This window comes from Electrophorus electricus, chromosome 18 (assembly GCF_041902795.1).
Source record: "Electrophorus electricus isolate QZ-2024a chromosome 18, ASM4190279v1, whole genome shotgun sequence".
Lineage (NCBI taxonomy): Eukaryota > Metazoa > Chordata > Actinopteri > Gymnotiformes > Gymnotidae > Electrophorus > Electrophorus electricus.
The window spans coordinates 7,653,939-7,677,512 of record NC_137514.1 but is presented as its reverse complement, the minus strand read 5'-3'; the positions used below and the strand labels follow the sequence as shown (position 1 = coordinate 7,677,512).

The window sequence follows — 23,574 nt, the reverse complement described above, 5'->3', positions numbered from 1 at the left end:
TTGTTTGTGTCGGATTTGTAATTCATTATGGCAATCGGATAAATACGCTAAAAGGTGACAAAAACCAGAGTCCCTGGCCCTTGTACCTGAACCTGGACCAAGGCTGTGTCATCTTCGGGTAATTAATTCGGCAGACTGGTCACTGTCCTCACACCTGACTCAGGTGAAGGCGGGGCTAGAAGTCTCCACATCCAAACCGCTTACCAAGCGCCTCGGAGAAAGACCCTACATCGCCATCTAGTGGCTCTCGGGTGGCACTTGGTCTTTAAAATTAGGACAACTAACACTTAAAAACAAAATGCTTTAGATAACTTTTTATTTACAAATTAGGCAATTAAAGATACACCGATATATCTCCCCAAAAACAGGAACCACACAAAATTGCTCCCAAAATTAAACCTTGTGAATTTTAAGATCAAGAAAACAAGGTGCCTGAATTGTGTTTAATATCGACTGCATACATTACGTATATGATTTTTATATAAATCAGAGTGGGGTGGGGGGGGGAAAAAAAAAAAAACCAGATCAAAAAAGGTACCTGTTAAGCTGTAATGCAATGAAGTTCTGAAAATATGTCTAAGTAATTATAAAACACCATCACAATCCAACACCTCCCACACCAACCCACTAACAGGACATTGCCTGATTACTGCATACACAGGGAGACGCTGGATTAATTCACAAATCTGAATGATTAAACTCTACTCAAATGGAACTTTAAAAAAAACAAAAACAAACAAAACCACACAAACAAAGCAAACATATTCCACCTTCAGTTAAACTGGAACGGATAACCTACATGAACAATAGATCATATGTAACTGAAGGCCTTGGAAAGTTGACCCTAACGATGACCAACTGCTTGACAAATCAGGTTGTGCTTACGGCTGCCGTGCCAGGAGCACTTCCCAGGGTGTCGTCTCCGTGATGGACGTCCTGCTCACACGGGGAGACTGGGACGCACTGAGAGCAAAAGAACAGACACTCATGAGATGTCTACTTCCATAAAGCTGGAGAACTAGTGTGAAGATTCTAAAAACTCCAGCAGTGAGTTCATTTGGCTCCCAGTCAGAATGTTTTAGTACCCTTCATTTGTACCGAGCTGTTGCACATAAAGAAATATGATTTAGACCTTTAATTCATTAGATGACATTAAGATTACAGTCTCAAGGATGCAGCATGTAATATATAAAGCCATGACAAGTAGCAAGGGGGAAACAGACATTTTGCTTATTCATTAGAGTCCCAAAGCCCTAAAACGTATTCAGATTTTCCATCCATCTCATGTTGCTCCTGCAGTTTTGCACACATTGTTTGCTTTTGCACGGAAATCGGGGGTGCATTTTTCCCCAAAGCACGGCCGCAGTGGCACTTCACCTGCTAAACAGCAGCCTGTGTTTGGGCGGAGACGCACGGTGCTCCGGAAAGGCATCGGCAAGTGGAAGAGGGCGCGCTCACCTCGGAGTCTGCCGTAGCAGGCATCGCAGAAGAGCTGTCTGCGTCGCACGCGCACCTGAGCTCCGGCCTCAGAGTCCCTGCCGAGGTCACGTTTGCAGCTGACGCACTGGGGGTGGGAAGGCTCAGCGTGACTGGCAGGACAGTGGGGGGACCTGGACTCTGCACGAAACTCACGGACCCATTTAACCCCTCCCGTGCTTACATGTCGGTGACGACATGAAAATGCACGTTGCGATATATGCATGTTTTAATCTCTGACGTTAACACTGGATGTTAATTGCAACAAAGCACAAACGCTGAACCCCAGAAGGTTAATATACCTCCTAAGATGTTGATCAGAGCAGACCAAAAAAAAACAAAGAAACCACACAAAACACAACCACCACCACCACCACCAGAGTGACTGTTTCGTTCCCCGTGAATCCACACAACAGAGATTAAAAAGACAACATTGACCCAGGGTCAGGAGAGGGGAACAGTTGCTTGATTAGAATCCATAAGTAAAACCCATCCAACAGATCTGAGATCAGGCGAAACAGACCCTCCACCAAGGCCCGTGTGGAGATGTGATGTGCTTGAGAGAGAGTGGAGAATTCTCCACTATAAGCAGTGCAGTTGGGATCAAGACTGATGCTGTACGGAGTGCGCAATGGACCACGTCTGCCATTTGGGGGGGGGGTTTGGTGAACTGACCAGGCAGGTGGCGCGGCAGGTCACCGGGGGGGGTCTCGGGTGACCTCCAGGCTCACCTTAAAGCACCCGATGTGAAAGTACAGGTCCAGGGACTCGACGACCATAGCGGCTTCCTTAGCCAAGGGCCGACTGCAGCGTGAGCACGTACGTCTCCCGCTCACCAGCCTGCAGGACACGCCACAGTTAGCTGCGCCACACCGAGCACCAGAGAGTGACCCCTGGACAGTGGTGAGGTACCTTTGTTCTGAAGTGAACGGTGCGTGTGAGAAATGCGACCAGGTGTATTCTGGGAGCCCGTGGGAATGGCTACAGTGAATCTTCATTCTACACAAGACCTACACCACCGACTACAGCAGTGTTACTTAACAAGGCTCACACTGATGTTTTTGGAAGAAAAAAAAAAAAGAAAAAAAAGTGGTCCTTATCGTCATGGAAATACCAGAAAGCGCACTGCAGCCATTACAGTTGGGTCAATAACCCACAAGCCCTTAAGGCAGGACCATCAACCCCTGCTGAGACTAGACCGTACCTGCTGCTCTGCTGTGAGCCGGGGGGAGTGTCCTCAGCGTCAGGCCCGACTGGCTGAGACGGGGAGGCGGAGGTGGACCTCTGCCTAAAAGAGGTGGAGAAGATGGCAGCGCCGGGCCCCAGGCTGCAGCGGGAGGAGTAGCCCCGGTACGGGGCGGTGCTGCCCAGGCTGCAGCGGGTGGAGAACTGCCGGGGCATGGGGCGGCCACTGCTGCTGGTGGGGAGGTTGTCCAGAGATTCGTGTCTGTGGGGGCACATGGGAGCAGACAGGGGTCTTAGGACACTCACTGGCTAGGGGCAAGAGCATCGGGCACGGACCAGACATGCAACAAACTTTATGCACAAGTTTGACTCCAATCGCATGCTTATGCCCAAGTAGCACTACACGGGAAGGTCACATAACCGACCTCATCACGGGCGCCGCGGCGATGGGCTCCTTGTGGACGCTGCCAGTGCTCTGCTGGCGGATCCAGCTGCTGTCGGTGTGGAGTGGCGTCGTCTTCCTCATTTCCTCCAAGATCTGCCGGCGCTCCTGCTCTGCCTGGGACACGCGCCCGTTCTTCTTACCGGCCGCTGCAGCCAGTCACAACACAGGGACAAGCACAGTCAATCAAGTCTGTGGGCAGGGAAAAAAAGTCAAGCTGTCCGGTCAGTTACACTGGACAACAAACAGATAGGGGCCCCAACCTCTGGAATCTTGCTTGTGACTGCTGTCAAGCGAAGGGGTAGACCTGGACTTCTTCCTGTTAACAAAATCAACCAATAAGAGTGGCTTTAAAATCATCACTAACAAAATACAGCACACACAAATGCATCAGCGTTGCGTTGGTGGTAGTAATGTTTATGAACTACCAAAGAGTTCTACGTGGAGATCATTGCACCACAGTGCAGGAGCACACCAACCTGTCCAAGGCTGTATGCTTGGCAAACCCATAGGACTCACACGGCCTGATGCACAGCTCAGCAGCAGGTGATGAACAGCGCAGAAGCAGGAATAGCAGGAGACGCACAGACAATTGCAGACAGTCACAACCACAGAATCATGCACAGACACAATCATGTGCAGGAGACTTACTGTAGCACTGCATTTTATAATTACCCAGAGACTTATTCCATTTCTACCATTCAGAGAGTCACTTAGTGTTGACAAACTGAGTTAAATAAGACGAGTCCCAAGTTTTCCCTCTTCTCAAGGGCTATTGCTAGCATGCCGGATCAAGATTGGTTTTTGATGACAAAGGCAGACTTGCAAAGGCAGCTTCACACATACACTGCACATGCGTTCGGAGTGCCGCACAACTACGATCTCCGTTTCAGCGTCAGAAAACCTGCACCCCAACTACCATCGCGCGTAACGAGGGGTTTCCCCTCCCTCACCATTGGCTGGTTTTGGTGGACGAATCGCACTCCTCCTTAGTCCGACAGGCTGGTTGTTTAGTCACCTGTCCGCCCTGTGCCGGCCCTGCCTCTCCAGCATGCTGACCGGATAAAGCAAAAGTGGAGGAAGTCGATTGGCAGAAGAAAGGGGGCGGGGCGTAAGCCGTGGCGTTTCCATTTGACAGAGGGGTTCTCTGCTAAAAGTGGACCATAGAGGGGGAAGAAAGAATGGATCAATTGCTTGTATTTTACTTGAAATAGTGTTTACTGCTACAGATCCAGAAGAAATCCAAGTTGACAAAATATTGCTCACCAATGCCCCTTTGCCTCAAAACTCTACATGTAAATCACTCCATTAAGGCTGCTGAAAATTATTTATTTTAGGCACTCTTTGGCTTCAAATGTTTTACAGCATTACCCATCAGGGAAGTTCTCTACGGTCCTGCTTGCCCACCAGTTACTTTGCCCACACAGCAGGACGGACTGAATATTAAATATGCATGGCTATGGAGGGCAGGGCTTTGGAGCATGGTGTGACTAAAGGGAGTGGCCAGGTCTGCTAGAGAAGGCTGTAGGGGGGGGTTGGAATACTTCTGGCTGCGTCTCGGGGCTGCCGCACTGTGGCCCTGCCGCTGCTGCCTGAGCGCGTCTCCATTCTTCCTCTAGCCTCTCCTGATCACGTCTGTACTTCTCCTGACACACACACACACACACACACACACACAAATCAGGTCTGTTAGCGCAGACTTACCAAGAACGGATCCGGTGGCAGGTAATCCCGTTACTGGCGATTAAGGCTAGCCAATCACGCCCAGCCGAGAGAGCCGTGTTCCTGGCTATCGGGACCGGGAGGCCGATCTAATCTCATTTTCACAGCCGATTTCATTTCGCGCTCAAGGAGCGACGCAGCCTCTGAGCCAGATGCGAGTGCCAGGCAACCTTTACTTTAACGCAACCACCAGCTAGATTTCATTCTGAGGTTTGAACTATATTTCCCACCCCCCAAAAAACGCCACACCACATGCAAAATACACTTAATTTAGGAATTACAGTGGGGGTGGGGATAAAGTTTTTAAAAATAAATAATTTAAAAAAAAAATCACATTTGCATTTCAGTTGTAACATGATTAATGCACATATTTAATATGAGAAGTGGTAGCCAACGTGCAGGTTCGCTTTAATGCATTGCTTCCTTGGCATTTGTAATGCTGCACATAATTCAAGTACACTGCACTGAGCATAATGACGTTTTGCCCACTAGAGATCCAGCGTCAGATGCGGCACCCCCCCGCCCTACCTGCAGGAGGCGCTCCTGCACCATCTGCCACTTCTCCTGTCTCCTCTTTTCCTCCTCGGCGTCCCATGACCAGCGCGAAGCCGTCGTGCCGATGGAGGGAACCTGCAGCTAACAGCAGGGGAGACGCGGAACGTTCAGGAGACCAGTCAATCGATCACCGATCAACCAACCCACAATTATTGATCTACGAGAGGATGAGCGGTATTGACTTACATCCGATATGGCAGACTCTGAACCTCCTGGGGAGTCGGAAGCAAAACGTTAAACAGTGAAGACACAGCCAGCAAACACTACCGAGCACTCCTACAGATCACAGCACCCCCACAGACATTTGGAAACAGTCGTTGCCACTGATTACGTTCAAGCATTAAAAGCTCCAAAACGCATTTGAGCAGTGAGCTGATCAGACCGCTGGCACGGTCGTGTGAAGAGCGCACAGCACCACGGCACACACTGTATTTACCACAAAGGTAGACCCAAGAGTCCACCATGCACCCAGAGGAACCTGGGGGGGGGGTACAAGATTGACATCATCATCATCATCATCATCATCAGGACTGATGTGAGCCCCCTTCAAATATTTCCAAGCATTTCAAATGTTGTACTGTTGACCCTTGCGTGAAACATGCTGCCACTGTACGATGGCCAGGAGTCTTTACAGTATTGGCCATAGGATTTGGCTGAAAGCAAAACTTCATTAAAATTCAGAAACCTATATTTTACTGCATCTTTGATTTCAATTAATTTTACTTAACATTTGATAACCGTCATTCTATTGAGGTATGCAGCATGTAAATTCATTAAAATTTGATTTAAAAGGTTGAAAGAAACGTTATGCACAGTTTCACTGGTGCAGAGGTGAGCATTACACAAACCAAGGAGTACACTGCAACAGAACCTGAAAAGCACATTACAACTGCACGCTACAGATATCCCCCTCAAAGCCACCACCCAACTGCCCTGGATTAACTGGAAGCACTCAGCAACCCAACAAAGCACAAGCTCGCTGATGCCTAAAGCCGCCAAGACTGGGTTTACCTTTCTGCGTGAAAAACTCCAACCTCCTTCTGCGATTTTGCATAATTACATGCTCATATTCTACACAGGTGGACGGAGGAGGGTAGAGAGTGAAGGGCAGGCACATGAAGCACTCTGGTACTGTTAAACTGTCATGCATAAGTGACACGTGTTGCTGGAATTATCCATGGTTGGCACCCATGCACTACAGATGCAGTAGACAGATTTGGTGGAGCAAACACCGGAAAAAAAAAAATTTTAAACAAAAGTTAACAGCGCACAAGTACAAAAACGGCTGTTACCTTTATTTCTCGTCATCGCTGGACCATCGCGGATGCTTCCATTCTTTGCTTTTAACGGTAAACCCTGCAGAACATGTAGAGGTTACGACACTGGACATCCATCACGCACACAAGTTCATTCCTGCACATACTGCAACGCACTTCTCCTGCTGCTTACACATTCAATGTACACGGCTTTATGAACTACAAAATGTTTTTTTCCGTTAAACCTCACTCGATGGGGCTAATCGAAGATGAATGGCTCCAAGGCTTCCTGTCACGGGACACTTCTCGGCGCGCTACTCACTTTGGCAGGATGGCTGTTGACTTGCGCATCCCCCGCCTTCTCCAGGGGCAGGCCGGGGTGGCCGGCGTCCATGATGCGGCGCTCCGGGCCACCTCCCGATGTGGAGTCCATGCTGGTCAGATCGATGGTCTTGTCACTTTTAAACGGCAGGGAAGAGGGTCCGCTGTTCCAGCCTGGGTTGGGAGCACATACAAGGCGACACATTCAATCGGATCTGGATAGGGATGTTGTAGGGACGCCTGTAGTCTCTGGCGGAATTACTGCTTTAGTCCTAGTTTAGGCATGACTGCTGTGCAGCAGCAGGAAGGAACAGACTTGGTGTTCTTATTCTAGAAGTGCTTAAATTCCTAAAAAGACTGTGCAAGGCAAGTAGTTCTGCTTAAAATAAGACTGTGCTGCGTATTTGTATAATGACAGAAGTGAACTGAACAGAATGAAGATGTGGACAGACCACCTTCCTCGATAACCACGAAGAGAGGCCAAGCATCAGATTGTGGGAGCAAAGCCACAGTCCTGATCCTGGTACAGTAAAAGAGTTATAGACTGCACTACAGTCTATATCTATAAGTAATCATATATAACTCCTACATTTAAGTTGTAGATTGCCAGCTTTTTAAAACCATACCAGAAGAATAAAACCACCACAGCCTTTCCCCCCCCATACATATACTTACAGCTACCTGAAATGGGAGGACTATGTATGTACACAGGGCTGAGATTCCTCAGTGGATCACCAAACACAGATGTAAATAGCCTTTAACTGAAGCAGACACTCCGCAATTTAACCCCAGTCATGGTTTCCATTTCAAATCCAGTGTACTGGAACCGAGACAAACCAATAAAAATGATGTCACTATCCAATTACTTAGAAGCCAAACTGCAGCACTGCAGGGAGGCTGTGTGCGCACACGAGAACAAAGTACAAGTGTGACACAAGTAGCATCCAAATCCAGAAACACCGACCGATCTAAAGGATTATAACATGCGCGCCGTGAAATTAGAGCGCCAATAAGCTTTACTACGTTTTGCGAGTGCAGACCGCACCTTTAATCAAACCACAGCTTGAGCACCGAAAACGACACTAAAGATAAGGGGAAAGGACTCGATGCGGACAGTTCAGTGCAGCTCGGAAGAATAGCCGACGAAACTTTGCCAGGGTGATGCAAGGGGAAGCTGGGAATCTAGAGGGAGCTACGCGGGAGGGTGGAGTTTCAGGCGTAGAACCACGCCCCCATTGTTACGAGTCGTGGGGGGGCTCACCGTTCTGGCCATGGCGACGCACATCCATCAGCAGCTTGCCCTCGTGTAAGGCCGCATCCATGCATGCCTTCCACTGCTCGTAGCTCATCTCGGCCGCGCTGCGCCCACCCACGCACACAATCTCATCGCCCGCCTGCAGGTGGCAGAGCTGAGCCGGGCCGCCTGGAGGGGTCAGAGGGCAGGGAGAGGGGGCCGTAAGCCGGGGCCTGCGCGGCGCGACCACCATGCCCGTGGAGACTTCTAGAACGTAAAGAATGTCTGCTCGCTCTCAGAGGTTGCGCAACTTGAGAGTCGAGTCCTGTTGAGTGCAGAAAAGTCAAACACTTTCAAACAATTTGTTTTACGTTTCTTGTACAACCTTCTCATGCCAAATTTTGTACTTTACAAAATACACTTTACTGCAGAAGACAACTCTACCACTGAGCTTGATTTATTTATTTAACACACACACACACACACACAAACTTGTTACGTTTTTAACGACTGACTAACCTAATTAACATTTAAGGGATCTGGCAGACGCTCATCTGCAGAGCGACTTCCACATTTAGTAGCATGATGGTACGCGTGTGCTCTATGAACTGAACCCGTGACCTTGGTCTGACTAGTGCCACGCCCTGCCTGCTCAACCTGCCAAGAAACACGAGCACATAATAGACGGATGGATGAATATACACACACACACACACACACCCCTAAGGCGAGCAGCAGGCCAGCACCATCTTGCCGTCAGCACACACAGATCAGGCTGATGCACAGTAAGCAACACCTTCACTGAATGATTGATTGCAAACATACGCCCTTCTCTCTTGAAGTAGTGAGAAACACACACACACACACACACACACACACACACCCCTAATCAAGTAATGGTCTCTTCCCAGAGGGGACATCGAAACTGTAGTGAATGGCTTTCTCCTGTAAAGCCAACCATAACACTGGGTTCACACAACACCTCTCCAACCAGCACAAACAGACCAAACAGACCACTGCTATTAGTTCCAGTCATTAACGTCTGAGACACACCAGCGAGAGACTCGTGCTTTCTAGGTGAAGAACTAATTACTGTAAAAGGAAAAAAGAAAAGGCCTTACACACGCCTGCCTTTGGAATAGAAAAAACAAAACAGAACAACTCAGCCCGTTCTGATCAAAATAAAGTTTAGTATTACCTTACCTGGGATTAAATTAAACTCCCCTCTGCAGTCATTAGACAATTCATAAAAACAAGCCCTTTATAGCAAGGACAGGCAGCCAGGGCGCGTCGTATCGCGTGCGTTACCTGGCTGGACAGATCGGATGTAGACGCCGGTGGAGTTCCAGTCAGTCTGAAGCCCAAAGTCCCTGCCGGGCTTCTGATTGAGACTGACACGCAAGTCACTGTAACACACCTGAGAGAGAGAGAGAGAGAGAGAGAGAGAGAGAGAGAGAGAGAGAGAGAGAGAGAGAGAGAGAGAGAGAGAGAGAGAGAGAGAGAGAGAGAGAGAGAGAGAGAGAGAGAGAGAGAGAGAGAGAGAGAGAGAGAGAGAGAGAGAGAGAGAGAGAGAGAGAGAGAGAGAGAGAGAGAGAGAGAGAGACACACGGCTATCATGTCACCTGCCTTCCGTAGGGAAACCGGAGCGCTCCGACACACCGATGAGGGCTCTTGGCTCTGAACCCTCCCCCACCGTTTACACGAGTGCCAGTCTAACGTTACTGCGTGGTTAAACATGCTCCTTACGCTGTAGTTCCAGCCCCACTCTCCCCGTACAATTACAGTAACTGCTGCACCTGTCAGGCATCCACCCACCACAGCACCTAAACAAAAAAAAAAGTTTACCACGCTTCCACGCTGCACCAAACTGGCGTTAGTTTCTTACCACTCCCCCCCCCCCCATTCCACAGGGATTAAACGGGGCTTATGGGGAATAAGATCTTCCAGCCCCTACCCGGCTCACCTCCCCTCTGCCACTCCACGCGGAGGATTGTGGGTAGGCCTCAGGCGCGGGAGCCGCGGCTACCGCGCTAGTGGCCACGAAGGAGTGAATGGTCGGAGCAGAATCCGTCGGCTCCATTTTCTTCCTCGTCTGGACGTCGCAGCCCTCCGTGTCGGGGGTCTCGGCCTTCTCTTGGCTGCCGAAGGAGGCCGGGAGCCGGGGTCGCTCTCGCTGGGTTTTGGCGAGGCTCCCGTGGGACTCGTCCGTCTGCGGGCCGCAAGAGAGCACAACCCGTCAAGTCGAGCGACCGCATCTGGATGCGCGGATGTCGTGCTGATCGAAAACAGCATTCGAAACCCCCCCCCCCCCCATATTCTAATTTCTTAGGCTGCAGGTGAAAAAGTGGATTCTTACTTTGTAACTTTTCTTACTTTGTAACTTTTTGCAAAACGGCCATGTTCCATTATTCATAGGCTGCAAGACGATCAGGCTTGGAGTAACAGTAAACTTCACACAGAGCACAATACGCGCACACACGAATACTCACAGAGTAGAGCCTGGGCAAAGATGCCACTTTGGAAGGCTTGGCTCTGAATGGTCTCGGTGTGACCCCCATGGACAGGCGTGAGCCAGCTTCCGAGCGCCGGAAGCCTTTGGGAAGAGTGTCGGACGCGTACGCTCGCCCTGGAAGACTGCCCTCCATGGACTTAGCACGCGAGACAGGGACCGGACGCTGCCAGTCAGCGAGGGACGTCTCCATCGGGTCCACGTCCCCTGGCGGGCTGAAAAACACGGCTGTAGAGCCGTCGGCCTGGTCAGCGGGACGGTCCCCTTCGGTTGCATCGCTAGCGAGAGAGGAAGCTCCAGTTTCGCGTGGTGAGACAGAGGTGGACGCCGGGTCTGCCGGCGTCGCGCTTATGGAACCAGGTGCGGCCGAGCTCGCGGCCTTGGGCATGCCGCCGCTCGACGTCAAAGCAGAAGCCTCAGACGGCGCGAAGGCCGGCCGGGGGTCTTCTCTCGGTACAAGAGGCCGTGAGGGGGGTACGCCTCTGCCGGAGGGCCCCTGGGCAGCAGAGGAGCCCCGAGGTCCGGCCTGAAGGTGCTGGCGTATGGCAAGCACACCCTCCCGATGGCTGGGATGGAGAAAAAAAGAGACAGAAGGCACCAAATCACACCCACCCACCCAAAAAGGAAGAGCAACACTAGAAACAATTATAGCACATCCTCGAAATGAATTGGAGCGCAGATGTGCAGAGTGAGACTGGAGTGCACTGTGGGTCACCTCTCCTCCTCTACCCCTCCGTGCAGGGCTGTGCTCCTGTAGTCAGCCCCTCCCATGCCAGCCAGGAGATGGAGCTGCTCTCGCTCCTCCTTCTTCCTGTGCAGGTCAGAGGTCACACAGCGCCTGCGATTTTTCCACCTGTCCAAGTCCTAGATGAAGATGACGGAGTGAGATTATAGGCCCGGGTGGGGAAACCACGAGTGAAAATGGTGCAAAGTCAATTACTGAGAAATATGAGAAATAATTGGATTAAAGAGAGTTTTTCGAACATGTGAATGAATGGGGTAGAAAAAGATATTGAAAAATCTAATCTTAACCCAACATTTGGTACACCAGATTATAGAGCCCAAAAAAAACACACTGGTAAACAGGAACAAGACAGACCACGGTTGTTGATGGCCCTTGACATTGTTGTGTGAACGCCACCTGAAGTAGACTGACAGCTGAGCATGCTCATTTCTACCAATAAACATGTGAAGCAACTGGAGACATTAAGAATCTGCCCGGATGAAGACGTGTCTACGGTAAGGAAGAACTCCAAGGATAAACGGCTGGGGAGCCGGACATTAGACAAGGTCGAGTACGGTGGTGGACCTGTGACGCGGGGACGGTTATCCTTCCAAACGCCCTGGACGGCTCGTTTCGTATCAAACTGGGGCTGTGGTTGGAGCTCCCAGCAGGACAATGCCCCAAAGCTCACCTCAAAATTAAACACACACACCAAAAAAATTATCCACTGATAACCCTTGATTCTGTGTTGCTGTGGTGGCCTAACCCCCTGACCTAAACGCACAGGACGAGCTGAAGAACTCGGCGAGGTTCTGTTTGGGGAAGGGTCTGAGGCCCACCCTTGAGTCTCCACTCGTTAAGCTTTCTAAGAGGGTGCACAGAGCATTACATGGAGATGGAAAATTCCAGAACATTAGTTGAGGAAAATGTTAATTTCTTGCCAAGCTCTGGATTTCTCCTTTCCGCTGCTGTGCTTCAAATAAAGGCTAGACATTTGTTAATATTTTAAATGAAAGATCAAAAGCAGAAGCTGTTTTTAGTCCACTGAGTTCATGTTTACCAGGGGTGTGAATATTTTTGTAAGTGCCTTGCTAAAACCTCTTAAGGCTCCAACGCTCGACAATAAGCGCCGCCGTTGGATTATAGCTCACCGACACCCCCTAAGGGTAGTGTGCAGAACAGCAAACGACAACAAGCACCCCACAGCATCTGAATGCTTCAGTGGCATGCCAGCGAGAAGCCCAGAAGTCACAAGAAAAAAGGTCCGAAAAGGACCTAACTCTCAAACTTAAACTCTTATGTTCCCTTAAGAATCACTCACAGGTGTCTATAGGAGCTTAGCGGCTGCCCCGTCTAAACGGACCCCATTCGGCACCTGAGAGCTCGTTAAATCACGAGGAGCGGACTGGGGCTAGGCGGAGCAGGAAGAACGCGCCACGCAGAGCAGCAGTGTCGCGGCCCTCCGCGTCGGGAGGGAGGCGGAGCCGATTAGGACAAGGACGAGCCACTCACATCTTGCCACCTGGCCTCACCGTCCTTAGCCCTGGTCGGGTCGTGTGGAGTCTGCCGTGACTGCACCTGCTCTGCAGCTGGGGGCCCCGCCGGCGCTCCTTTGGCTGCATCCCGGTGACCTCTCCAGGGCTCGAAGGTCGGTCTGCTGTCGGACTCCTGCCGCGCGGGCTCCGAGGTGATGTCACTCACGCTCTTGCTCCTGTGTGGTTACGGAAATGAACTGTTTGTTTAATTAAATGCCCGGAGACAAGAAGAGCTCGGTTGGGCACTTCAAAGGATTCAATCAGCAGGACCTTAAGCCAGTGGATTGCAAATTCTTTTTATTATTACAGGATCATTTTATTACAGTTCATATTCCACAGCAGCCAAAAGCCCGCACACACACACACGAAAAAGGAAGAGGTAAGCAGGTAGAAGACACCATAAGACTCTGCTCTCGGCATTTTTAATATACATGGCTCAAAACACACACCGTCGCACAAAGACTCCACAGAACGGACACGGCGGAACACTACAGGCAGGCAGCACAGAAAAACAGCAGCTACAAGCTGAATGCACCAAACTGGGGATCCGTGGAACTTCAGAGAGAAATTGAGGGCGGAACAAGTCCTGGGTGCCAAAGACACCACAAGCTAGCAACAGCAGCAGACGTAGCAACAGTATGGGCGCATCAAAAAAATAAATAAATAAATAAATTAAAAAATGGCGGCTTGGCCAGTGAACGCGGCAAATGAACAAAACATCCACCGGAAAACCAACAAAGCACACTTACCCACACAGGTGTGATTGGCTCACGGGGGCTCTAGGAGATGAAGAGAACAGCTCAGGGTAAATCAGGAGTAAAGCTTTGAGCCAGAGACGGTACCAGCGCATCTGTAGCTCACTCACCTGGCAAGCGCAGGTTAGGAGGAAACACTTCTTTCCTCTCAAAACAAACTATTTGGCACGATTCCTTTACACTTTTATTTGTAGAGATTTTACAGGGCAAAGCGTATAAATACAACACTTAAGATCTTCCTTTTGTTGTAATATCAGTTTAAGACCATGAAATTGAAGTCAAATGTCAGCAAGAAACTTTTATTAAATACTGCACAATCCAGAGAACCACGAACACAACTCTTTCCATGCCTGTGCCAAATCTCAGAGGACGGTGGGCCTCCACTTTCATACCTGCGAGAGGTCAGAGAGAATTCGCTCCAAAACGCATTCATCACTTTTTTTTTTTTTTATTGGCTCAAGACAGCAAGCTGAATGTCAACCGCCATGCTGGCAGAGACACCTGGTCGGGACCCTGCTGTGAAACGGACCCCTTCACCAGGAGGCCGATCAGGTAGCACGCGTCGTCAGGATGAACCGAAACAAAACGGTGACCTGTAAACTCTGGAAGGCCAGAAACAAACCCCGCAGAAATAAAACACTTCAGTCCGGTCATCCACATTAGTGCAGAGTTCAGAATCCCAGTACTCCAGCTGTACCACGCCAACACGCCACAAATCAAAAATTGGTTTCCGTTAATTTGATTCCAGTAGTTCGCTCAAAAATCCTGCCGGAAAAGGATGAGCTTGTTACACTCTCCGGTAATGTCTCCTTTTTCCAGACATTTCTACAGATCTTGTTCTGGATCTGCACGCTCATTTTTGCTTCAAAAGCGTGTTCCCTTCCAGCCGTCAGAAGGCACAGCGCCTGAGCCAGAACCTTCCTGAGATGAGATACCAGTCAGCGTGGGAGTCCAAACCAGCGCGGCAGCCGGTACAATCAGCTAACGTGCCAAAATAGTGCAAGGGCAGCCAAGTGAACGTTAAATTTCTTGGCATTAGGAGCCTTAAATTCTCACCTTCACATATTTATACTTTGGTAATTACTCTTTCAGCCTTAAGCAAAATGAGCCTTATGTCCGTTTCCCTACGTGTGGCTTAGGGAGCCACCGGGCACATGTTCCCATCGCAGACCTCAAATCTGCCTGGATGGTCCACATTCGGATGTTCCAGACTCTCGGTACACCTGAGCCAGGCCAGCAGCAGTTACCCTACTGAAGGGTTCCAGGAACAGAAGAGCCCCAACCCTAAGGGCCTGGGGGCATTACGTCGTAAGACACATGCAAGCTTCTTGAGTCTCAGACGGGGTTGGGGGGTCGGGAGCCTGGCGCACCCAGCCAGGGAGTGACGTCGTAATCGGAGTCTTCCTCAGACGAGCCAGATGTCTTCTGGCTAAAGGCCGAGACAGGCGGGGAGAAAAGAGGAGGAGGAAGATCGTAAAAAGTTATAGACACAGAGGAAATACTAGAAGCAAAGCCATGAAACTTAAGCCCCATTTAAAAAGACCTGTCATCATGAAAACATAAAGGGACGCGAGGGAGTATCCATGCACATGGCACCGGCAGGCATCAGCCGTCCTTCCAGCACACAGCCAGCGGAACCAACCTGAAGCCCTGGAACTTCCTGTACCAGGACCCACGCTGGGAAGACAGCCTGACCCCACGTACGCCAGAGTCCTCTTTGGGGGTCCAGTGTCTGGGCAGGAACTTGTCCGAGTCGGCGGGGGTCCGACGGGCAGACCGCGACAGCCTGCGGCTGTAGAGGTCGTCGCGGACTGGGTCAGCCGTGCCCCGGCCTTCATCGGAGTCGCTCGACGCCTCGCTGAGCGCCTGCAGCAGCAGCAGCTCCTCGACAGGGGCTCGCCCGCTCGCTCCGCAGGGGACGCGGGGCACGGGACCCTCCGGGACAGCGCTGTCCGTGCAAATCAGAGACGTCCTTTAAACATGCAAGGTCGGGTCAGGGGAAAAGCGAATAATATTTTTTTTTTTTTTTTTAAAATCACACGCAGGTACGTGGCGAGTACACACCAGAAAGGTTAGTCAGCCCTCGGGCTCCTCAGAGAATCAGTGTTGAGTAAAAGGTTAGTGGAACACACGGAAGAGCGTTAATATGCCAAAATACTATTTAGTGAGATTCCATCGCAAAGTCAGAGCGGGATTAAGAACAGAACGGGTGTTCAGAGCATGCTATAGAAGTCCACCATACACAGCACATGAAGGTCGAGGGTCGTGGGCGAACATGGGTCGCTTTTCGGCAGCCAAAATGGTAATAAAAAAGTCAGGCGACGCGTGTGCAGGAGCACAAGTGTTAACACAGCAGGCCACTCCAAAACCTGAGTTCGGGATCGACCTTGCGAGAGGAACCGCAGCGGGCTGCGAGGCGCCCGACACAGTGACCCATGACCTCCGAGCACTTGGGGTCACCGAGGGGCAAAGCCAGGTCCTCTTCGGGTTCAGAGGCACAGTGTAGTTCACAGGCGTCGCGGAGATCGTTGAGCGAAACCGGCGGCTCGCGAGGTCGTCCTGCACGGGGTCCGGTTCCGGGCGGTCAGAGTCGGAATCCGTGTCGCTCTGGTAAGCGCGTGCCCATTGGTGGAAGGCAGAAGCAGGAGGGAGGTCAAGGCGGGGCTCAACCAAGCCCCGTCCGTTTTCACTAAAGCCAGGAGATGGGAAGCGAACGCAACGCACAAACACGTACATAAAAAGTGAGGACACCACGACCAGGGCTGTCGGGGATGTGCTCAAATACGCTGTTAAACCAAACCGGCGAGAGTGTTACCTGGGGAGAGGAGGCACAGGGTCCCGGCAGTCCGCTTCGTGACGCTCGGCCCGTTTCCTTCTCAGGGAGGGTGGGACATCACCCCAGTCTCCAGCAGGAGCGGGGCCGGTTTCGCTCCGGCTGCCGTCGGACATCCTAAAGCAGCGTTCGGCCTCTGCGTCGCTTCCGAACCCTGCGGAGAAGAGCGAGGAGGAGGGACGAGAGTTTTTGAGGAACGGTCCGGGAGAGCAGAGACGTGCGCAGTACTCGACTGACGAAGGGCGCGGGACTGCGCGCGGAGCGCCGCCCACGCTACGGCTAGGAATGTTACACTTGTGTGAGCAGTGTGGGTGAAGGGATGAGTCATGGGTGCGGAACGCTCATTAACGCACGCTTGACAGTTACGCCGTTGCAGGAGTTTACAGAAGCTTACGAACATCTGCAGATCTGAAAACTTCTGAACCGTTTTGTCCTCACACAAACCTCCCAGCAGAAGACCGTACACACACACACACACACCAACCGCTTAACTATCAAAGTTTTAAAATAAAAGCACCAGATCTTGCAGTAATTGAACATTTAAAATGCACTTTGCAATATATGATGCGACTTCACCAGCAGCCCCCGCCCCTTCGTTCTACCTTCGCTGGTCACCAACAGGTTAGAATCCGAGTCTGCACTCGGGCTGTCCAGGCTTTCCGCGGAGTCCTCCCTCCTGTAGGCCGCCAGGCGATCCCGCGCCTCGCTGCCGTCCCTCGGACCAGCCTTGGGGCACGACGACTCCTCCAGGACCTGGAGCAGCAGACCCAGAGCCTGAAACCTGCTAACGAAGCTACGCAGACTCGCCCGCTTCTCCAGAGCCCCATGCCATCGCCCCGGCCCGCTAGGCTGAGTGGTACACATGACTGGGGAGAACGAGGCTGAACGATTTAGGCGTCTTGCACCGAGTGGATTTGAAGTCGACAGGTTGCAATGATTAATTTTCCCTACCAAGATAAATTACTGACTTACATGAACAGAATGTTACAATAACCACAGAGCAGCCAATGCCGTTTACTTAACCAGTTCACTGTTCAGCCATTTTGGAGACCAGCTCTAGGCATAAACAATTCGCACTAGGGCACGCTAGCACATCTGTGGCACAGCTGCACACAGCGTCAAACACGTGCACACCCAGTCGGTCCCCTCGCCCTGGTCCCGCCTACCTTGGACAAGGCAACGCCCAGCAGGCCTTCGAAAGCTTTGAAGTTGAGCTGTGGGCCGTCGTAGGCGGAGTCAGCCTGAGCCTTCCTACCCAGCCAGTATATGGTAATCAGAACCTACACACACACACACACACACACACACACGAGCTAAACAAAGCCCCGGGGTGGGGTGCGGGAAGGCCGTCGATGCCGCTCGATAAATACGTGCTCGCCGCGGAAACTGCGGGCTCAGATGAGGACAGACATGCGTTACTGCTCTGCGCTAGCAGTGCGGCTGGGAGCGGATTTACAGTGGTGGAATAAAGTGGATGTGAAACATACTCACCGGTCTCTGGGGGGGGGTTTTATCCAGGCATTTCATCCCACTAGTCCGGACGTCTCCGTATTAGGACCATTACGGCATATAGTTGGCATTTATAAAGCCATAAAGCCTAGTTTTGAAGTCACGGCTAAAGCCAATCCCCAAGCCTCCAGCACTCTGTTTGCAAGCTGTGTGTGTGTGTGTGTGTGTGTGTGTGTGTGTGTGTGTGTGTGTGAGAGAGATGAATGGCTCTGTGTTCCAATATCCCTTTTGTCTCTCCTTTTCCAGACAGCTCTTTGCCTCTCTGAACAACACCCACCCTTCACCCACACACACCCACCCACAATCCAACATTATCACACAGGGTCACGAGATTGTGCATCAACAAACACTCCCAACCAGAAGCGTGACTGGTCTTTAACAATAAATTAAAAAATAAACAACATTTTTTAAATGCATTTATGGTCAATCAAGTCCAATCAAGTGGTGACGTAAAACCACATGCAAAGCATGAACAACCACCCGGACCCCCTTTAGAGGCTCGGCGAGAGACCGTCCACTTCCTGCGCAGGGCACAGCAAGATAACACCCACACACACATCCACAGGTGCTTGAAACTCAAACTCGAGCCACCGAACCTCAATATCAGTTCTGAAATTCAAAGAACTTTGCTATTCAAATAGCGATTATCTATTCAAATGGCACTCCCGCACTTGGCCAACACAGGCGTGCGCAACGACAGCGAAGAAGTTCTGCAAAAGTCCCACTTACGTTTTTCAGCCTCCTGGTGGTCTCCTCACACCTGCGGGGAAGGAAAGACAGCGAGACCAATGAGTGGTCCGGTCAGCCGGGCAACTGCTCGCCAAGGCAGCGGCGACAGTAACTGAAGCCACCCACAGTCACGAGCTGTGCGTCAGTCATCGCGTTAAACGGATATGCCTACACCCAGACTAAAAACGCAACCGGGATGTCGATGCTGGCCACGTCACGCTCTAGGAGGTGATCGGAACCATAAAGAGCCATAAATAGCCTCATGAAAGGCGAGCTGTACAGGGCATGTGAAAGTCTGTTAAACATAGCCACCCATCCCAAACAGGGCCGCTATAGTTACACCGTAGTGCGGGGTTTCAAAGGGGGATCCACCGTGGCTAAATTTGGAAGACACATGCCCACCAAGGCTGCCTCACAGCCAATTACCAGAACATGAAATCTACCGGTGCGGGCCTCCTTCTGTGACTAAACCAAGCATATACACATGCAGACATGTTAATGCTTTAAAAACAAAATTAATTAATTAAAAGGGATTTTTTTTTTTTTTTTTTTTTTTTTTTTAAATAGGTAGGTCTGCAGTTCTGACATCCTTTCTAAACAGTTCCATTCATTAGGGGTGACAGTCTACATCCTGGCAACCAGGGTGGGAGGGGGTCTGCACTGCATTTCTGAGTTCCGGAGTCGTGCCTCGGCCATGCTGACCAAACTGCGTCACAAGACCACCTGGAAGGCATTCCAGTGCGTTGCCCCACGCAAGCAGGCCCCCGGCTTCAAGTATTCTCCGCGGAGCGGCAGTCGGCCGGTCAGACGAGGTTCGACGTCGGGTCTTTGACACCAGACGGCATAATGACGTGCAGAAAGAACAAAAAAGATGGAGGTGCGCCTAGTTTTCCGCCCGGGCAGCACGAACCTGACAGCTAATGACGGTTAATGACCCTCTGGGCAAACGGCATGCAAATGACTGGCAAAAGAAACACCTGACCTTTCTCAACTCTATACACAACAGCTTTCATCGGGAACTGGAAGCAACGTGTGCACAAGCGCTTCGTGGTTTAATCCCATCTAGTGAGGAACTAAACAGCAATTGCATTAAAGAATTTCTCTTTTGTAAAATACCAAAGATCCAGGCGAAAAAAGGGACCAAAAAGGTATTACTCGCGCGCTTCTTCGTTCCTTAGATTACTTCCAAAACCCCAAGCCACGGACCTTCTATCACGAGCTTACCTGACGGTGACACGGTTGGAGATGTCCTGCAGGTCCCCGGGATGGAAGAGCTGAGAGTGGTTCAGGCCGAGCTTCCCACAAGCCCTGAGGAAGACGTTCACGTTGTCCTGCGGAGAGCACAACTGAGGTGGTTAGGAGGCGCTGGTTTCACACACAGGGAGCAGTATCGGGTTGCAGAGTTCCAGAGTGGAGTTTAGCCCACACCTAGGACACGGCCGATAGACGGGAACATGCCAAAATAGAGGCCAGAGCGCGTGGGAGCAAGCGTAGGCCATCCCAATACGACCGGGTAGCAAAAGGAAAACTAAACGGGAACCCCAGTAGACGGGGATGAAGAGTGTGTACACAGACACCACTGGCCCACAAGACCAATATTTAATCTCCACACACGCCTCTGATCCTACAAGACCTGCCAACATCAGAAAGCAGCATCTAAAGCAACCAGGCCTGTCTGCACTTACCTTTCAGCGCCTCCGCTGCAAAACGGCAAGCAAGAACTCAAATGGAGGCCGGGGAAAGGCCACTCACCAAGCCCGCCATGGGCGTGGACAGCCGGTTCACTCTCCTGATGATGCCAGGCTTCAGCTTGTTGATCAGGCTGCAGGAACGCAGACAGGGAGAACGTGAACGGGACGCCCCTACGGCACAAAGCAGCCCAGGACACCCGGCCGCACGCTGCCCCGCTGTGCTGGCTTTATGGCAGTCACGGGCTGCTCCGCAATTCGCAAGGAATCGCAATCCGGCAAAAGGAGGACAGGCTGGAACACTCACTCGCATAGCAAGACTCCGTTCTCCAGCGCTGACCGGAAGTTGCTGCTCCCAAACGTCTTTCCCGTTACTACCTGTGTGAAGGTCAAGGATGGGGCAGAAACGCACGCACAGTTAAGAGGACAAACTCTGACCCCACACACGACGCGTAAACGAGTAAAATGGATCTTATTACAAGTCCTGCAATCAAAATATCGTCTAATCTCTCCGGGTTACTTTAACTACCCTTAAAAACGTAGTCACGTTATAATCACACGTGAAGCCGCAATAAAGCGATTTTTAAGGTCATGTCCAGTAAACAAAAACAGCAGCAAAACCTATACTACTATATAAAACAACAACGCCAGTCCTGTACGTTCAAACGCCGCTAAACGGCTGGAACGACACAAATCAAGCACCCAAACTGCACCATTTGGGGAGTGGGGCAACCCACGCAACGGGCATTCGCACACAGCGCAGGGCAGGCCTGCCTCAGGACGCCCCTCTATAGGCCTTCGGGTTCGGGCTGAGGGCCCACCAACGAGCCGCCGAGCTCAACACAACCCCACTACCCCTAACAGCCATGAGGGGAATGACAAATGGTGATGAGGGCCTTTATAGATGTGGAGCGGTATGGGCTACAGATTAGCATCGCCTTCTGGTATACTCAGTAGCCCAACACGTCACCACCTGTCAGTTCACAGCAAAGCTAAACTACATCTCAGCCAGACAACAGGGGCAGAAAGAAAAGGAAACGGCATCACTTTTTTTTATGCAGGAAGTTATTTACAGCACTATAGCACAGCCACGTCCACCAAAGAATCATAAGCGTCCATTTGATATTAAACATGCAGAGCTTATTAAAAGTTTAAGTGCATACAAGCGTCCAAAGCGGATGCCAAGCAGCAGACTGCGATAAAAATAACAAGAAGGTCTAGAAAATCGAGCGATGCACTCAGACGAACACAGGAAATACACGCTGAGGGCTTCACGCGCTGCATTACGCCCGTACCGACTGCATAAAACACTGCACCGGCTCAGGCGCGTGCGACGTTTGGATTTGTATAGTGATGCAAAAAAATAAAAAATAAATAAAAAAAGAGAGAGATATCGGCTAAAGCATAAAAAAAACAAAAAACACCCAAGTTTCATGTTAGTCTTCTTGGCCACTCAGACCGCATGCAGGTTCGACATCGCCTTGCTCGCACGACACACAGGCGTTCCCCCGGCGACCGTCTCCACGTGCTTGCGCCTCACCTCCAGCCATCGGCGCGCTTCGGCGAACGCCGTCTCACAGCTTCCCGCCGACAGCCCGCGCCACTCCATCGCCGAGCAGCTGCGCTCTGTGTGGCGTGCACAAATTAAACCAGCACGTGAATCTTGTTGCAAACTGTCCTCCGACAACATCGCGTGCCACAAAACGTATATGCACACGAGTTTCTCGCTTTTAATTTGATATATATATATACTGCAAGTGCTCGGGTGTCATTTACAGGTGGGTTGCAGTGAGAGGAGCTAAAGTTTTGTTTCCCGCCGACGTGTGTGTGTGTGTGTGCGTGTGCGCGCCGTGCCCTGTCCCCATCATCCCTACATGAAAAAGCTGCTCGTCGAGTTCCTCTCAAAAATGTATCCGGATCTAGTTCTTCTCCTGCTCCAGAGTGAACACTCAACCTACCCGTTTTAAGACCGCCAAACTCCAGAAACGTGCAAGCTGAAGTGCTCGATTAAATACTGCCGTCGTCAAGGCGCTATTCGAAAGTCGAGCCTCACCGTTTGAAGCGGTTTTAAAGAGGTCACGCCCTCTTAATGAGAAAGTCCACTACTGGGATTAAATTAATTGCAGGTGTCACGCTGTGGAATGACGGAAGGTGGCGCCAAATACACACCTCACACAAGCGTGGATGAAAACGCGGTGTCTAGGCTGTTTTAATGTCGTCTGGGTCTGTTGGACCACATAGACATTCCCACTGAAGCTGCAGGCGTTTTGACACATAAACAGAACCTCTTGTGTTGAGCGCCCGATCGTAAACTCAACAGGCTATTTCCAGTCATATTTGCACCACCATCTTCGCCAGTGTTATCTTTGCGGGTGGCGTTTGTCCGCAAAGGCTTTTTTTTTTTTTTTTTTTTAAAGAAGATTCCACCTCACTCAGTGCTGCAGTGAATCTTTGAGTTCACTGACTTCGAGTCCAGATTGTGTCGGCCAAAACATTTTATTAGAGGGAAGCGTTTTCTAGTGTACGTCAGGAAACCTTTTGCACAGCCGGATAGTTAACACTTCATTTACCAGGCACGTTTTAACAGGAGTGCAGTGAAGGCCCGGTCCTTTTCACGTCTTCCGTTTAACCCTGCCCTTGTTTCAGTGCTGTTGCGCAAACCTCTGGGCCCCACTGTGAGAGGCAGAGTGGAGGGCCTTTTTCATTTTAATATTATTTATAAATTTACAATCAGTTCCTAGAGCCCCCCCCCCCCGGCTCGAGACCCCCCCCCCCCCCCCCCCGCAGTACGTGTCCTGTGTGCCCCCCCCCCCCAACCACTGCCTTATTTTGGAGTGTCCCTTGCCCCTCTGGAGTCACAAGGGGTCAAAGTTGAAACTTTCCTCCGCAAAAAGGGCTGACCCTTCAAAAACACGATACATCATCAGTAGTCTTTTATGTAAATAGACTCCAGCTTTTGCCTGATTTCCATATTTACAATATGCCATCCCCTCCTGCGTGTGTTACTGGTATCCTTTTGCCGTTGTTTCCAGCTTAGTCACCCTTTAAAAAATAACTGTTTTATTACCAGACTACAACGCTGTAGGCAACCCTGGAAGTCT

At 50.8% G+C, this 23,574-nt stretch overlaps 1 protein-coding gene across 20 annotated transcripts; it reads right to left on the bottom strand.

The window, feature by feature from the left end:
- Positions 1 to 299: 299 nt before the first annotated feature.
- lmo7b (LIM domain 7b) lies at positions 300 to 22,535 on the bottom strand. Of its 20 annotated transcripts, none has more exons than XM_081701069.1 (31): positions 22,432 to 22,535; positions 22,014 to 22,099; positions 20,781 to 20,851; positions 20,538 to 20,607; positions 20,010 to 20,116; positions 18,786 to 18,816; positions 17,714 to 17,827; positions 17,150 to 17,300; positions 16,530 to 16,701; positions 13,709 to 13,738; positions 12,937 to 13,135; positions 11,416 to 11,564; positions 10,681 to 11,266; positions 10,155 to 10,400; positions 9,500 to 9,608; positions 8,219 to 8,380; positions 6,959 to 7,131; positions 6,673 to 6,736; positions 6,392 to 6,451; positions 5,817 to 5,858; positions 5,567 to 5,592; positions 5,354 to 5,461; positions 4,648 to 4,749; positions 4,057 to 4,253; positions 3,583 to 3,627; positions 3,367 to 3,422; positions 3,087 to 3,252; positions 2,681 to 2,923; positions 2,208 to 2,316; positions 1,459 to 1,564; positions 300 to 963 (listed from the first exon to the last, which is right to left on the bottom strand). In XM_081701069.1, the coding sequence occupies exons 2-31, from the start codon at positions 22,080 to 22,082 to the stop codon at positions 941 to 943; spliced, it is 3,786 nt and encodes a 1,261-aa protein (XP_081557195.1). In that variant the 5' UTR covers positions 22,083 to 22,099; positions 22,432 to 22,535; the 3' UTR covers positions 300 to 940. The 20 variants fall into 20 exon arrangements, with proteins under 20 accessions (XP_081557195.1, XP_081557197.1, XP_081557203.1 ...); XM_081701071.1 differs by having other exon boundaries at positions 5,354 to 5,455; XM_081701077.1 differs by having other exon boundaries at positions 13,003 to 13,135.
- Positions 22,536 to 23,574: the final 1,039 nt, after the last annotated feature.